Raw genomic sequence first — 15,548 nt, 5'->3', positions numbered from 1 at the left:
TTAAGGAAGCGTTGTGCACCTAGGCAACCATTATGGAGGTGGGGGGAGGGGTGCAACCAAAGAAACCGAAATTTCTCGGGACAGCAGCATGTGTCCAAATTTTAATCTTAACCATTCTATTTCATCAGAAATGATCTTGAAACAGGGCTTTAAGTGGTGTGGTGATGGCGCAGTGAATAAGACACAAGCCTTTGGTGTGAGAGACCTGGGTTTGAATCCACTGCGAGACACCAATGGACACCCCTGAGCAAGACACTTAACCCCTAGTTGCTCCAGAGGCGTGCGACCTCTGACATATATAGCAATTGTAAGTCGCTTTGGATAAAAGCGTCAGCTAAATGAATAAATGTAAATGTAACTTTAAGTGTAAAATACCGAACTTGTCCTTTAAGCCCTAATGGAAATAATCTGTGAATTACCGTTTCTTTCTTGTAAAAATGAGAGAATAAAAAAATAGGATATAGATGCAAACAAATGAACCATCTAACCTGAGTTTCTCCAGTTTACAGTCATTTTTCAGTCCATCAGAGAGCAGTTTCACTCCTGAATCCTGCAGATTATTATTGCTCAGGTCAAGATCCTTCAGAATGCTGGAGTCTGAGCTGAGAACTGAAGCCAGAGCTGAACAGCTTTGTTCTGTTAGATCACACTTACTGAGCCTAAATAAAATATTACAAAACATGATGAAGATACACAACTGTACCATTAACTGTAGGAAGTAGAGAAGAGATCTACAACCTGAAAAGAATATATGATCGTTACTTTCCAGCTATTAGTAATAATGCTATTAAAAAGTCTTTAAAAAAATTAATCTCATATACTGTAATTGTTGTGCAGAATTGACCTGAATGAGTCATTAATATTAAGAGAGTTGTCTAATCAGTGCAAAATTACACTATGATTGATTCTACATCAGCGATGCAGAATCAATATTGAAATGAACAAAAATAATCGATGTTGATGTTGATTGTACATTGGAGATTTGGTAGCGCAACACATTCAGAAAGGCCATTTGTAAACATCACATGATACATATGAAATTGGATCATGAAAATTTGGTATCGATCCATCTTTCAGTTTTACCCTCATGTGCAAAGTAACTTTCGTAGCTGAGACATATAATATGCTCACGGATGGTCAGTCCTGATTGCTGCTGTCCAGCTGAGTTTTGCTCCAACCCAACTCACCTTTCCTTCAAGTAGCTTTAGTAATCCTGAAGACATTCAGGTGTTTGATTAAGATTGAAGCTAAAATATGCAGAACAGCTGCAATCCAGGGCCAATATTGTCTATCCCAGCACTACCTGCTCTAACAACAGTATAACAATGGCAGAATCTGTGCCTCTCACTCAGGGCTGTTTCTATGCTAATAGCAGATCGTCACCAGTGGCCGGATCTCTCAGAAACAATCATAAACATTCTCTCAAAACAAGCGATTGCAGATTTCTCCCTACATTGACATCATTGTAGAAAGAAATCTGGAATCGCTTGTTTTGAGAGAATATTTATGATTTGTGGGGATTTAAAAAAAGGATTGGGTGGATTTTAACCATTATAGGCTGGTTGTTTACACATTACACACTGTGAATGAGAGTAGGAGCAGGCTTCACTCAATAATTACACTTAGATTTTAAAGGTCCCGTTCTTCGTGAGCCCATGTTTCAACCTTTAGTTAGTGTGTAATGTTGTTGTTAGAGTATAAATAATATCTGTAATATCATAAAGCTCAAAGTTCAATGACAAGCGAGATATTTTATTTAACAGAAGTAAACCCATTTCTATAAAGTAAATATTCAACAGAGTGTATTAATTACACGTAAGAAGGGTGTCAGGAACGTTTGTATCTATTGTTTGTGTGATTTTGTTAACTAAACTTACCTGAAAGCAGTGAAAACAAGCGAGAGACGGTTTTGCTGTTTGTCCGTTGTCGATGACGTTCCTCGTTTCCATAGAGCTCGTTTCCATCTGATCACGCGACGCGCGCGCTCCTTAAATGCGGCTCGAATGTTTACGCGCACGCGCATTACCATACACGGCAAAGGCACGCAGCTAGCATTTAAATAAACATCTAGTGTTATAACATGATTTTAATGATGATTTTAAAACTCATTGTGTAGCTCTATGGCCCATTCACTTCTATAGTCTTTTTTTACTTTTTTTACCATATCATATATGAAGCGTGGGTAAGCAGTTCATTTAAATATTCACACACATGTACTATATAACTATAATAATACAATTATTTATGACATTAAGATTATTCTATTAAGAGCATGGTTTTCTTACTGTATAAAAAACATTTTCATGGTTTTACTACAAAAACCATGGTTCATTTTATGGTTACTATGGTTTTACTACAAAAATCAAGGTTCATTTTATAGTTACTATGGTTTAACTACAAAAACCATGGTTAAACCAAGGTTATTGTACGTAGTATAAACCATGGTTTGATTGTAGTCACTATGGTTTTACTTTAAAAACCAGTTATACTATGGTTCATTTTGTAGTTACTATTGTTTTACTACAAAAACCATAGTTAAACTATGGTTCATTTTGTAGTTACTATGGTTTTACTACAAAAACCATAGTTAAACCTAGCCTGGCTGCGCCCTCCTACGCACTTCCGCTCAATTTCATTTTACTTCAGTACTGCGTCTGGGATCGCTCCATATCCTTAGGTTTCCAGAAATCAATTTTTTGTAGGACCAATCAGCGAATAGAGGGAGTGGCTGAGAACGATGACGTTGATGTAAGCGCGTCAGTTTGAGTTCAGTAATGGCAGCGGAGAAAGACGTGAGAAAAGCTATTCGGTCCGTTGTTGGAAAAGAAACTGCCGAATATACAGAATTTAAAGCCGGATTGTTATCGTCTCACCTCTTGTTGCACACCCGAGGACCAAGTGAAGGAAAGTTTGGAAGTTTGTGCTGGGCAGTTCGTGCACGATGACCGTGACATTTTGGACGGACGGTTTAGCCTGGTGTTCGCGGTGTTCGGAAGCCCCGAGTCCTGGCTGCTAAACTATTGTTGAAGATCCGCTCAGGAGTCATGTCAGTCGCTCATATTCCCAACTGTAAATTTACTGATTCTTGTGATGAATAGAACATTTTGAGCCCCTTTAGTTTGTGCACTCGTGCAGGAGGTTGGTGTGTCAGTTTTACATGTTGTAAATCATACAAATTGGTTGTGATTTTTAAAAAATAATTGTCATAAATAAAAATGTGAAAAACCATACTTTGAAGATATTTGATTTTCAGTTTTAGATGGCAATGGTTGATTTGTTTTACTAAAAAAAACAAAAAATGTACATAAAAATGTACAAACACATACTTTGAAGACCATAATTAAGGTAATTAAGAAACAATAAGACGTAATATGAAAAATTGTTGTTTATATCTGCAGGTAGAGACAAGACTGATCATTCACTGTAGCTGCTACAGCATTTGCGGCAGATCAGAAAACGACCACAGCGGCGTATTTGTAATGATTAGACACAGCTTCCACCGTTGAATGAATATATCACTGTCCTTCGTGTCAAATATACATTTCGAATTAATAATTGTTCCTAGATTAACAAAAACTGCGGTGCTCGTTGACTGAAATCCTATTGTAAACATAATCCTCTGATCATTCGGACTTGTTTCCAGCCATTTCGGCGCGTGACATACGTCACTCACGACACCCCGTTAGCGATTGGCTATGGCAGATTGTGAGTGACTTTGGGCAGATCCAATAGATTTGAACTTTAATAGTGAACCCGCCTACAAGGAAGGAAACGTTTCTCAATGGAGCGGTTCCAGACTCTATGTGGAAATGAAATGAACTAGAGTCTGGTTGAACCAGGCTAAGTTAAACCATGGTTACTACAAAAAAACCATAGTTACTACAAAAAAAACATGGTTAGTTTTCATAAGGGCCTACTAGTGGGGCGGCTAAGCGCAGATTTTCCTCAGAATCGATCACTTTGCGATAAAAGCATGAAATTTGGTACGAAGGCTCACAAAGGGGGTCTGATCAGATTTAGGACCGTAGGCGCTCAAAATTTGGCCCCTGGGGGCCATGTCGGGCATTTTTCAAAATGGACGCCAAATATGGATTTCTTAATGCGAAAATGAATTTAAAGCTGCCAGAAACCTAAAATGCAATAACACAATTCAACATAAATACATGTAAATATGACCACACTTTCACATAGAAGGTCTTTAAACTTTCAAATATAAGATATGTTTAAAAAAAATAAAAATGGCCGCCAAATATGGATTTCATAATGTCATAATAGATAGACGACAGAAATTAACAATTAAAAAAGTTGCACATTTGATCATTAAAAAAATCTAGTTCATTTTTAAACAAAAAAGGAAAATGTTATGATATCTATCAGAAATTATGTACTTTTTAAATGTACATTTCAATATTTAATATTAAATTGTGAGCATATACTATCATTTTTACTTGGTAGTTTGTCAGGGACTCCTTTTTATTCAGTCAGTAGGTTTCATCTTGTGGTGGCCACAGTTAAATATTATTCTCTTTAAAATCTAGGGAACTGGTGGGTTGTTTTACTCTTGACTACAAGTGAGATAAAGGCAAAGTCAGTTGAATGTGTTTCTCACTGTTACTCAGTAAAAATAGTGTAGGCTAATACTGCAAGTAAGCAAACATAACTCAGACAGGCAAATACAACATGAAATAAATTTTAGTCTGCATGAATTTAGAGTTAGGATTCTGTGAAATAAAGTAGGTGTACATTTCCACAGAATTTCATTTAGGCTGGTTGTCTAAACTAGCTGCAATTCATTTATTTCATTGTAACTCTGTGCTCTTGTATGACTTCTTTGCTCTCCAAATGCTCTAACTTTGACTAGAAATATTAATTGTAAGAACTGTTGAGTCCTGCTGGATTATTTGCAAGTGGTTTAGTAGGTAGGCCTACAAATTACATTGTAGACCGAGTTTTCCTTGCAAGACAAATGTAAATTAGCACGATTAGCATGATTACCACAATTAGGCCACTACACAAGAACTACTTTGATCCAATGCAATGACTAAAACCTTCAAATTATTTAATCCTAGATATACTGATCCCCCAACACAAATAACTGACTGGGAACTGTTTCATTTGTCAGAATAATACTCAAGAGCCACTCAGATGCCCATCAAATTGCCAATGGCAGGACAACTGAACGTTACAAAAATCTGGCAGGGAATCTATTAAAATTTGATTAACTTAAACAACAATATCTTAACAGATTCCACAGTTAGATAAAGGCCAAGGTATAGAGGCCACATTTATTAGGAACAATGCAAAATATCACAAATTATACATGTCGCCTTAGATTCAACAATCAAATGCTACAAAGAGCTGAGAAGAGAGCTTCTAAAACTGATGAGCATGACACTAGAAAATGAATAAAAATTAGTTTTAAAAACCTCATTCAATGATGACATCGATAAGACTTAATGTGGAGAACCTGCAGGTAGTGAGAGACTTCATAAGGCTGCTACATTTCAAATTGATGAAAAAGTTCGAAAGTGTGCTGTTGTCCTCAATGACATCAAGCTTCTGGCACAGCTCAGTGGAGGTGACATGTTGGCTTTAGAGGCCAAGTATCATTCCAAATGTGTGGCCTCTTTGTAAAATAGGGCTAGATCCCAAATGACACCTCACCAGGTGAAGAGCAGTTAGGACCAGATGTATCTAGTATGGTCTTTGCATAACTTAATTAATAATAATAATTCATTACATTTATATAGCGCTTTTTTCAGCACTCAAAGCGCTTTACATAGAGAGGGGAATCTCCTCAACCACCACCAGTGTGCAGCATCCACTTGGATGATGCGACGGCAGCCATATTGCGCCAGAACGCTCACCACACACCAGATTACTGGTGGAGAGAAGACAGAGTGATGAAGCCAATTGGTATATATATATATATATATATATATATATAGATGATTAGGAGGCCATGATGGACAAAGGCCACTGGGCAAATTTGATTTGGCCAGGATGCCGGGGTTACATCCCTACTCTTTCAAAAGACATCCTGGGATTTTTAATGACCACAGAGAGTCAGGGCCTCGGTTAAACGTCTCATCACAACAGTATAGTGTCCCCATCACTTTACTGGGGTGTTAGGACCCACACAGACCACAGGGTGAGCGCCCCTTGCTGGCCTCACGAACACCTCTTCCAGCAGCAACCTGGCTTTCTCAGAAGGTCTCCCATCCAGGTACTAACCAAGCTCAGCCCTGCTTACTCTAGCATCAGAGGGCAACCAGTCTTGGGCTACAGGGTGATATGGCTGTTGGCTATATCATGTTGTAGTCTTTACAGAGATGAAAACTGTCCACATGTGGTCTGTCCACCAATGATTGGGGGGGGGGGGGGGGTAATCTATTCACAACTGCAGCTATTGATAATGTTGATCATGATCCATCTTCAACAACATCTCCCTCTTTCAACATCCGTCTTCAGAGAGGAAAGGAGTGAGTCGAAACATTGTTTCATCTCATAAGCCATGATGCTTCAAAAACAATCTACCATTTGCCTCAAAACTATACAGATGTCTTCCCTGTCAACTACAACATTAAGACCTAATCTGTACCATCATCCCATGTTCAGTCCTTGAGCAGGCACAATGCTGGGTATATTAAGCAGGAGTTTGAATGGACAGAATGTGTCAGATCAACAAGTGACAAAGCTGGAGATCTCAGTTATTTGTCACGGGCTGCATACCATGCAACTCAGCAGTCACTGGACATTGCTGCCACCTGCATTACATCATGCACACAGCTGCAATGATCAGGCACTCAATGGATGTCATCAGAAATGCAATTAATCATTTGCATCCAGAGCAAATCCCTGTGAACCCCTTTGACCAGCCACTATTTGCCTTGGCCAAGCAAATACGGTGGAAATGGCCAAATAGATATGGTGAAATTGTGATTCTTTTTGGGGGTCTCCACATTGAGATGGCATTCTCGAGGACCAAGGAAGTGGTTGGGTAGAGGCTCTTGTTCAAGCAGACGTTACCACAACAGGCACAGCTGACTCTTTCTTAAAAGTGGCCCATGTTGCTCATACGAAGAGAAGTAACAGAGGCTGCATTGTACATTTTGCAACGTGCTGCATATGATAATTACATGACTACGCATTCCTCCACTGATGTGCTGAGCTTTGATGAATGGTGCAAGAGGCAAAAAGATAAAAGATCAGCTCTTAATCACTTGTCACTATGATGTCTAATTTTGATCACATAACATGAATTTACAGATAATTCATGAACCCATGTATAGTAATATTTAGTATTACAGGAGCAAATATTCAAACATATCTTATATTTTAAAGTTTAAAGATCTTCTATGTGAAAGTGTGCTCATATTTACATGAAATGTGTTATTTTATTTTATGTTTCTGGCAGCTTTTAATCCATTTCCCATTACGAAATCCATATTTGGCGGCCATTTTGAAAAATGCCCGCCATGACCCCCAGGGGTCAAATTTCAAGCGCCTACGGTCCTAAATCTGATCAGACCCCCTTTGTGAGCCTTCCTACCAAATTTGATGCTTTTATCGCAAAGTGATCGATTTTTGCGCTTAACTGCCCCACTATACATCGAACGGCCCGTTTGGACTACATCCCTCTTCTTCCTTCTTTAATGACGTCAGTAGAACAGTTGTTTGACTAACGTCCGCCCACAGGAACGCTCCCTCAACTTGCACTTATAACTTACTATGTTTACTCAGCTCTTACGATGATTTTCTGAAGTAAAACGCTTCATCTTTTGTGTGATGTACAATAAACTTTATTAAACTCATCAGTATATGTTCGATCATCATTCGGACCTGGTCCGAAACAGCAGACTTGTAGGCTATTAATAAATAATGGATACATACAAGCAGATGACAAATACGTTATAATAACCGTAATTAAACTACTAAACTATACCTGTTCCATCTCTATACAGCACTCTGACTCTGTAGGCATTATTGTCCGACTGGAAATGAACACCGTTACAGAGAGTTTCTGATATTATCATCAATCCGTGAGAACAAATAGAGCATCACAGTCCCGCCCACACCCGGTGCCGGAAGTAAAAATTCAATACAATTTCTCCATTGACATTTGAGATATAAGCCATAAAAACGTAACCATACACGGTAGACTTAAAACCAGCTACGGCTGTACTAAGCGATTGTATATGCTCATATAAACGCCAAAAGTTCATGGGGCACTAACCTTGTTTTAAGATAAATGCCTTTTATTCGCGATGTATTGGATAAGTACTTCATTACCCACAATCCTGAACAATCCCACAATCCAACAGTGATGCATCTGATTGGTGGAAGTCGTGTCACGTGTCTGAAACCCCGCGAAGGTACGTGAAGACTGAAGATCGCGTGATGACGTAGGGCTAAGTTCATTGGTCGCACTTCTGAGACGCCCGCGCGCCATTGGATGTGCAGTTGCCACAGCTTAGCTAATGAGCGAGCCAGATACTCAATGTTTTTGCATGTTGAGCTGCAAATGCGTTTGCTTCAGTAAATCGAGGAAAAGGAGTTTCCCTGTACATTCACTATATAAAATTCACTGGAGGAAAAAGTTCACGTGCCTGTCGTCAGATTTGGAAGTCGCTCAAAAGGCTTTCAGACGACTTCAGTGAGGCGTGGTGGTTTATGGGAGGAGTAGTTCCTTTGCTCGGAAATGAAAATATGTACACAGGCTTGTACCTTCGACTTTTTTTGGATTTTCTCTTCGTTTTTTCACTCGAAATGACGTGTTGTATGCTTATGAGTTCAGCCGTAGCTGATTATCCTCAGACATGCTCTAATACTCTTTAGATATGGATTTTACAAAATGTCAATGGGAGAAATTAATGGGAAATATACTTCCGGCACCAGCGCTCTCTCGAGCTGTGGGCGGGACTGTGATGCTCTATTGTCCTGAGAGACAATGAAGCTCCGCCCCCTGTGCCGGCAGCAGCAGCTCATTTGCATTTAAAGGGCACACACTAATACAGCAGGCTGCTTTGCACTCAAGGGTGAGTAAAACACAGGATTTCCACACAAGTTGATGGAGATGGATCGATACCAACCAAGATTCATGATCTAATGTCATATTTATTTTGTGATGTTTGCAAATTGCCTTTCTGAATGTGAACGAGCCTATGATTAAATAGGGAAATAAAGCAAAATAACTGAGAAAAATTAGAAATAGTCCTCAGATGCCATGTCTGTAATTTATAGCAAGTAGTAGTCCCAATGCTTTAAATCACTTCTCTTGTAATAAACTCTTCTTGAAAAGCGTGTGAAGACATTGAAAGGCAAACCAAGTAAGCTCTTGACCCTATACAGTTTGCTTATAGGGCAGACAGAGGAGTTGAGGACAATTGCTCAATCTTTTATGCACTTAGAAGGGACTCATACTAGTCTGATGTTTGACACATGCAACCTCACATTTTAGCCATGAGACTGATTAAAGAGCATTTTAAGTTGAGCCAAAATTTGGTGGGATGGACATAGGATTTTTTGACAAACAAAACAGACGGTGAAAGTAAATGACATTTTAACAGATTTATTATATTCATCCTGTGGCTCACCGCAGTGCTGTGTATACCGCATAGCCTAGCAGGTCTAACCAGCTGCAGTATAAGGCAGGTTCTATTTTTAGAGGTTGTTCACACCCTTTATATGCTGAGTTTCAGCTCTTTTAATTTCACTCTGGTTGTCAGTTTGTGGCCCCTAGGTGGATAACTAGACAATATAGGAATAATTTTGTGCCTGCAGCAATATAATTATTAAAATAAAAATAGCAAAACAATCATTGATATGCATGGCACTTTATGCTATTTAGGGGGTGGGTGAGTGAGTGGGTAAAGGCACACTGTCATAACCATTTTAAGAGGGTTTTTTTTCTAATTTTGGACATTTTTACAATGATTTATGCTTTAGGGATAAAAAAAATGGATTGCTCAATTTCTGTCTGCACAACAAATTTCACCAAAGGTACTAAAAAAGAGACCTTGACCTTGATTATACTGAATGTTCAATGGATGAACAGATTACTCAACTCAGATATTACCTCAGCTATATCACTTATTTACCACAATTAATGAACAATCTTTCCCTTTGTTCTACATCACAGGACTTACCAAAGTGTCTCCAATTTACACTTCGCAGTCTCCAGTCTAGTGTAGAGCAGCTCCACTCCTGAATCCTGCAGATTATTATTGTTCATGTTCAACTCTTTCAGACTGGAATCTGGTTTAAGTACTGCAGCCAGAGCTGAACAGCTTTTATGTGTCAAGTTACAGTCATTTAGCCTACAAAGAAATTACAGATTACAGAGTTTTCTACATAATGATATAGTAAAATTATAATAAATAGTCAAATTAGACTTTATTTCCACTGTATTCATTAGAGACAATATGTAGATTAAAAAACTACTGATATAAATTAACTATACAGATGGTATTCATTCATATATACAATTAAGAATGAATGCAGAAAGAAACAAAAAGTAAAAGACTTACAGCGCTCTTTTGGAGGATTTGATGACCGCTGATAGTCTAATTAAACACTCGTCTGATTTCTTGAATTTCTCAAGCTCAAAGTCTTCCAGTTCTTCCTCTGATGTCAACAACACAAAGGCCACAGCAGACCACTGGGCAGGTGAAAGGTCAGCAGATGAGAGACTTCCTTCTCTAAGTTGTGTTTGAATGTCATTCACCAGAGTTTGGTCGTTCAGTTCATTCAGACAGTAGAACAGATTGATGGACCTTTCTGCAGATAAATTTTCTCCTAACTTTTTCTTGATGTACTGAACTATATCCTTGTTGCTCTGGTCATTTCTGTCTTGCTGTGTCAACAGACCTCGTAAGAGTGGATAATTAGACTCAAGTGAAAGACCAAGAAGGAATCGAAGGAAAAGATCCAGATGTCCAGTGTCACTTGCGAGTGCTTTGTCCACCGCAGCTTTCAGCAAATCAATCATGGTTTCATTTTTGTTTTCCTGCCCTGTAGACTCATGATCAAACACACTTGTCTTGTTGATATCTAGAAACAGATGTGCATAAAGGGCTGCGATAAACTCTTGAATGCTCATGTGGACAAAGCAGTACATGGTACCAATAATGATTCCCGTTTCCTCCTTAAAGATCTGGGTACACATGCCTGAGTACACTGATGCTTTAGAGGCATCAATACCACAGTCCTTCAGGTCTTTCTCATAGAAGATCAGGTTGTTTTTTTCCAGCTGATGAAATGCCAGTTTCCCCAGTGAAAGGATAGCATCTTTATCCCAGGAAACATCTGGTCTGTATTCTCCATCATACTTTTGGCGGCTCTGATGGATTTGAAAGAGGAGAAAGTGTGTGTACATTTGTGTCAGAGTCTTGGGAATGTCTTCGGTATTTGATTTCTGCAGTGTCATAGAGGCGTCCTCAGTCTGATTTTTTGGATTATTATTTTTTTTCTCCTCCAGAATGTTCTGGAGAACAGTGGCTGAAATCCAGCAGAAGACTGGGATGTGGCACATGATGAAGAGACTCTTTGAATCTTTAACGTGGCCAATGATTCTGTTGGCCATTTCCTTATCAGTGAATCTTTTTTTGAAGTACTCTTGCTTTTGTTCATCATTGAACCCTCTGACCTCTGTCACGCGGTCAATACAGTAAGGAGGAATCTTAGTGGCAGCTGCTGGTCTGCTGGTGATCCAGACGAGAGCAGAAGGAAGCAGATTCCCCCTGATGAGGTTCGTTAGGAGAACATCCAGAGAGGCTGGTGACGATACATCACGCCACGTCTCATTGTCCTTGAAGTTTAAAGGAAGGCGACATTCGTCCAGTCCATCAAGAATGAACAGGACATTGAATTTATCATCTCTTGTCAGGTTCAGTCCTTTTATCTCTGGGAAAAACTGACTAATAAGGTTCATCAAGCTTGGTTTTTCCTTCTCCTTTAAGTTCATCTCTCTGAATGGAAGAGGAAAAATAAAGCTGATATCTTGATTTTCTTTTCCTTCGGCCCAATCTAGAATAAACTTTTGCACCGAGATGGATTTACCGATGCCGGCAACTCCTTTTGTCAGTACAGTTCGGATCTTCTTGCCCTCATCAGGTGATTCAAACAAATTTGTGCATTCAATCTGTATCTCTTGTGATTCAGCACGCTTGGAAATCTCAATCTGTCTCACCTCATGTTCAGTATTGACCTGTTCACTGCCACCCTGAGTGATGTAGAGATCTGTGTAGATGCTATTCAGAAGTGTGGAGTCACCTTGCTTTGCAATTCCTTCAAACACACATTGATACTTCTTCTTCAGGTTCGATTTAAGTTGTCGTTGATGAATAAGGACAAGCTCATCTAAACACACAAACAGAAATAAAAATACTTGATCCCACTTTTCTCTCCTGACTTTAAGTGAAAACATGACAGATGGTCATGAGCCTCTTACCTTTTAGAGTGTCTGCAAGTTCATCTTGCTTCATACTTTTTAGGAAGTGCAGTGTGATATCAAGAGCTGCTTCTTTGATGCTACACATCTCGTCTATATAGTCCTGCACAAAGTATTCGGTGTTCTCCTTTTTTAGTATTTTCTTAAACTTTTCCAGCTCATTCTTTAGGAATACAATTATTTTGTTCTCAAGATCCTAAAAGCATTAAAACAAAGATGGGTACAACAACAAAATGTAACCAAATTCACACCCATATATGAAACATATGGTTAAACAAATTACAGACATCAAAAGTAAAAGCATTAAAGGGCTTTTAATGCTTTTACTTGGTGTGGTGATGGCGCAGTGGATAAAACACATGCCTTTGGTGTGAGAGACCCAGGTTCGAATCTACTGTGAGACACCAATGTGTCCCTGAGCAAGACACTTAACCCCTAGTTGCTCCAGAGGCGTGTGACCTCTGACATACATAGCAATTGTAAGTCGCTGTGGATAAAAGCGTCAGCTAAATGACTAAATGTAAAATGTAAATGTAAAGGGCATATTGCAGGTTAGACCTTTAAATGGATAGTTCACTTTGAAATTAATTTTTTGATATGTTTTATCTTACCTCAAGGGCATCCAAGTTGTAGGTGTCTTTGTTTCCACAGTAGTTTCAATTTTGATATTTTTAGGTCAAACCGTTCTTGTCTGTCAGTCATATAATGGAGGTCTATGGTCACCACCTCAAAGAGCATGCACAGAGAAGTCCAAATTAAACATGATTTAATGACTCGTAAATTTAAGTACACATTGATGGCCTAAGACACGAAACGAGCGGCGAGGGTGCTTCTGTCTGCGCAAGCGCCGGAAGTGATCTCTCGCACGTGTACGTCACTCATTGTTTACACAGAGATTTCGTAAGTTTTACCTTTCATTGTAAAGACCTAAACATTTTTAGACATACAGGAAATTGCAATGGAAGACGATTTCGATATATTTAGATCTTCACAGTGAAAGGTAAAACTTCCGAAATCTCTGTGTAAACAGTAAGTTGTCACGGTTCATAAATGCATTGATTGCTTCTAGTCTCGTGTTTCTGTTGTTATCTGTGTGTGTGTGTGTGTGTGTGTGTGTGTGTGTGTGTGTGTGTGTGTGGGCGTTACCACTCCGTTCTGCTGATCAGCACCCAGCTGATTAGCGCTCCAGCTGATAATCATCTACTCACCAGCTGCAGCTCATTTCACGCGTGCGTGCGTGTGAGTGGTCCCTTCCTGTCAGCGTGTCAGCTCGTGTCTTGTCCGTGTTTCTCTGGATTTATCACTACCGTGGATCATCTCACCTCACCTGGATCTTCACTTCACTACTGGACTCATCACCAGCACCCTGACCATCTTGTCCCTGCGCTGCCACTGCCAGTATTATTTGTTGTGTCATCTGACCGTGAACTGAGCAAATAAACGTCCTTACTTGAATCATTGCTTCTGTCATTTTTGCCGTTACATAAGTGACGTACACGCAGGAGAGATCACTTCCGGTGCTTTGCGGTGCTCCCTCAGATCACTTGGACATGATTCGTGATCGTTTTCTCACACAAACCGCTCGTTTCGTGTCTTAGGCCATCAATGTGTACTTACATTTACGAGTCATTAAATCATGTTTAATTTGGACTTCTCTGTGCATACTCTTTGAGGTGGTGACCATAGACCTGCATTATATGACTGACAGACAAGAAAAATCTACCTAATAAACCTAAAAAATATAAAAATTTAAAATACTGTGTAAACAAAGACACCTACATCTTGGATGCCCTTGAGGTAAGATAAAACATATCAAAAATTTATTTCAAAGTCAACTATCCCTTTTAGACAGTTCCCAGAGGAAGAGGGACTAAAAGGCTTTGAATGTCTCCATTTTGGTGACAATGAATAATAAAAAAAAAAATCACAATCACAACTGTCTTACTGTATAAAAACTAACTATGTTCTTGTTCGGAAACCTGTGGACTTGATGTCCTGACAGGCCATAATTCACAATAATTTACCACAATGATGATTAATTGAAATACAGAAAACACTGAATCACGACCGCTCCTACTGAATACTAACCTACTCTGCACTGATCCAATGCAGAGCCCAGCATATATGCTATATGATACGATGGTGAAAAAAAAAAAAGCTTTTTCATCACAGCCAAGGAAACTGTCAAGATTTCTACTTAATTTGAGCCCGAATGTCTTGCAAAATAATTTAAAATCCTGCATTAACTTTTCATATGGCATACAAGGTTATATATTAATTTTGAGAAAAAAAAAGAAAACCTGCAATATGCCCTTTAGTGAAGCTGTGATCATGTGAAACTACAAATAGCATATAACATTAAAAATGAAACCTGCAGAACATCAGTTAGCTTGAGCAAACTATTTATGCAATTATTTTAGGTAAAATTATTAAAAGTAAATGACAAACGAGTGTTTGCCTATAGGCAATTTAACTGACGCATTTGCTGCTGCTGGATTATGCTTTTAACTTCTTAGACAAAGGGTAAATGCAACACATACCAGAATTAAGGTAGGCAAAATTAACATTACAGAATGTCAATATGACTGTGCCCAACATGAAGATATACAAGTCTAGCATTGGTTACATGTGGATGTGTACACAACTAAAATGCTTGGGGAAATGCTAAATTCATTAATTAGTTGTCCTTTTTTTATAAATATAGACTATTTTACATTTGTTGAAAAAACTATTTGTTTATTATAATATAAATGTGAACAATAAATACAAAACAATATTTTTCCATACCTGAAAGACCCAGATGAGATTTTCTTTAAACTTCTTGAAGCGGTAACTCTGAAAGTCTGTTTTTTTCTCATACTGAATCCTGTTAGCAAAATAAATGTGGTCATTGTTTATAACATATCTAATAATACAGCATGTGCAATATTAGACAAAACTAGAACTGGAAACAGCATTTTTTTGCAAAGAATGTTGATAAGAAGCTTCAAATGTATATGATATAAGATCAGTTTCAAGATCAGTATTTCCAGTGTTTTCTGTTTTTATTTCTTATGGGGATTTTTTTTTTCATGTAGGTACAGTAAATGCAAGCATA

The 15,548-nt window shown here is 38.6% G+C and overlaps 1 protein-coding gene across 1 annotated transcript in view; it reads right to left on the bottom strand.

Moving 5' to 3' along the window:
* The window catches only part of LOC120487651 (uncharacterized), a 150,252-nt gene extending 134,935 nt beyond the window's left edge, over positions 1-15,317 (bottom strand). The window contains exons 1-5 of the mRNA XM_089116627.1: positions 15,239-15,317; positions 12,452-12,647; positions 10,530-12,360; positions 10,149-10,319; positions 489-659 (exon numbers count right to left, since the gene is read on the bottom strand). Of these exons, the coding sequence (XP_088972753.1) occupies positions 489-659; positions 10,149-10,319; positions 10,530-12,360; positions 12,452-12,539 (2,261 nt within the window). The 5' untranslated portion in view covers positions 12,540-12,647; positions 15,239-15,317. The remainder of the gene's footprint in view (positions 1-488; positions 660-10,148; positions 10,320-10,529; positions 12,361-12,451; positions 12,648-15,238) is intronic.
* Between the last annotated feature and the right edge of the window lie 231 nt (positions 15,318-15,548).

This window comes from Pimephales promelas, chromosome 10 (assembly GCF_988280905.1).
Source record: "Pimephales promelas chromosome 10, fPimPro1.hap1.1, whole genome shotgun sequence".
NCBI classification, from domain to species: domain Eukaryota; kingdom Metazoa; phylum Chordata; class Actinopteri; order Cypriniformes; family Leuciscidae; genus Pimephales; species Pimephales promelas.
This window is presented reverse-complemented; position numbering and strand designations above follow the sequence as displayed.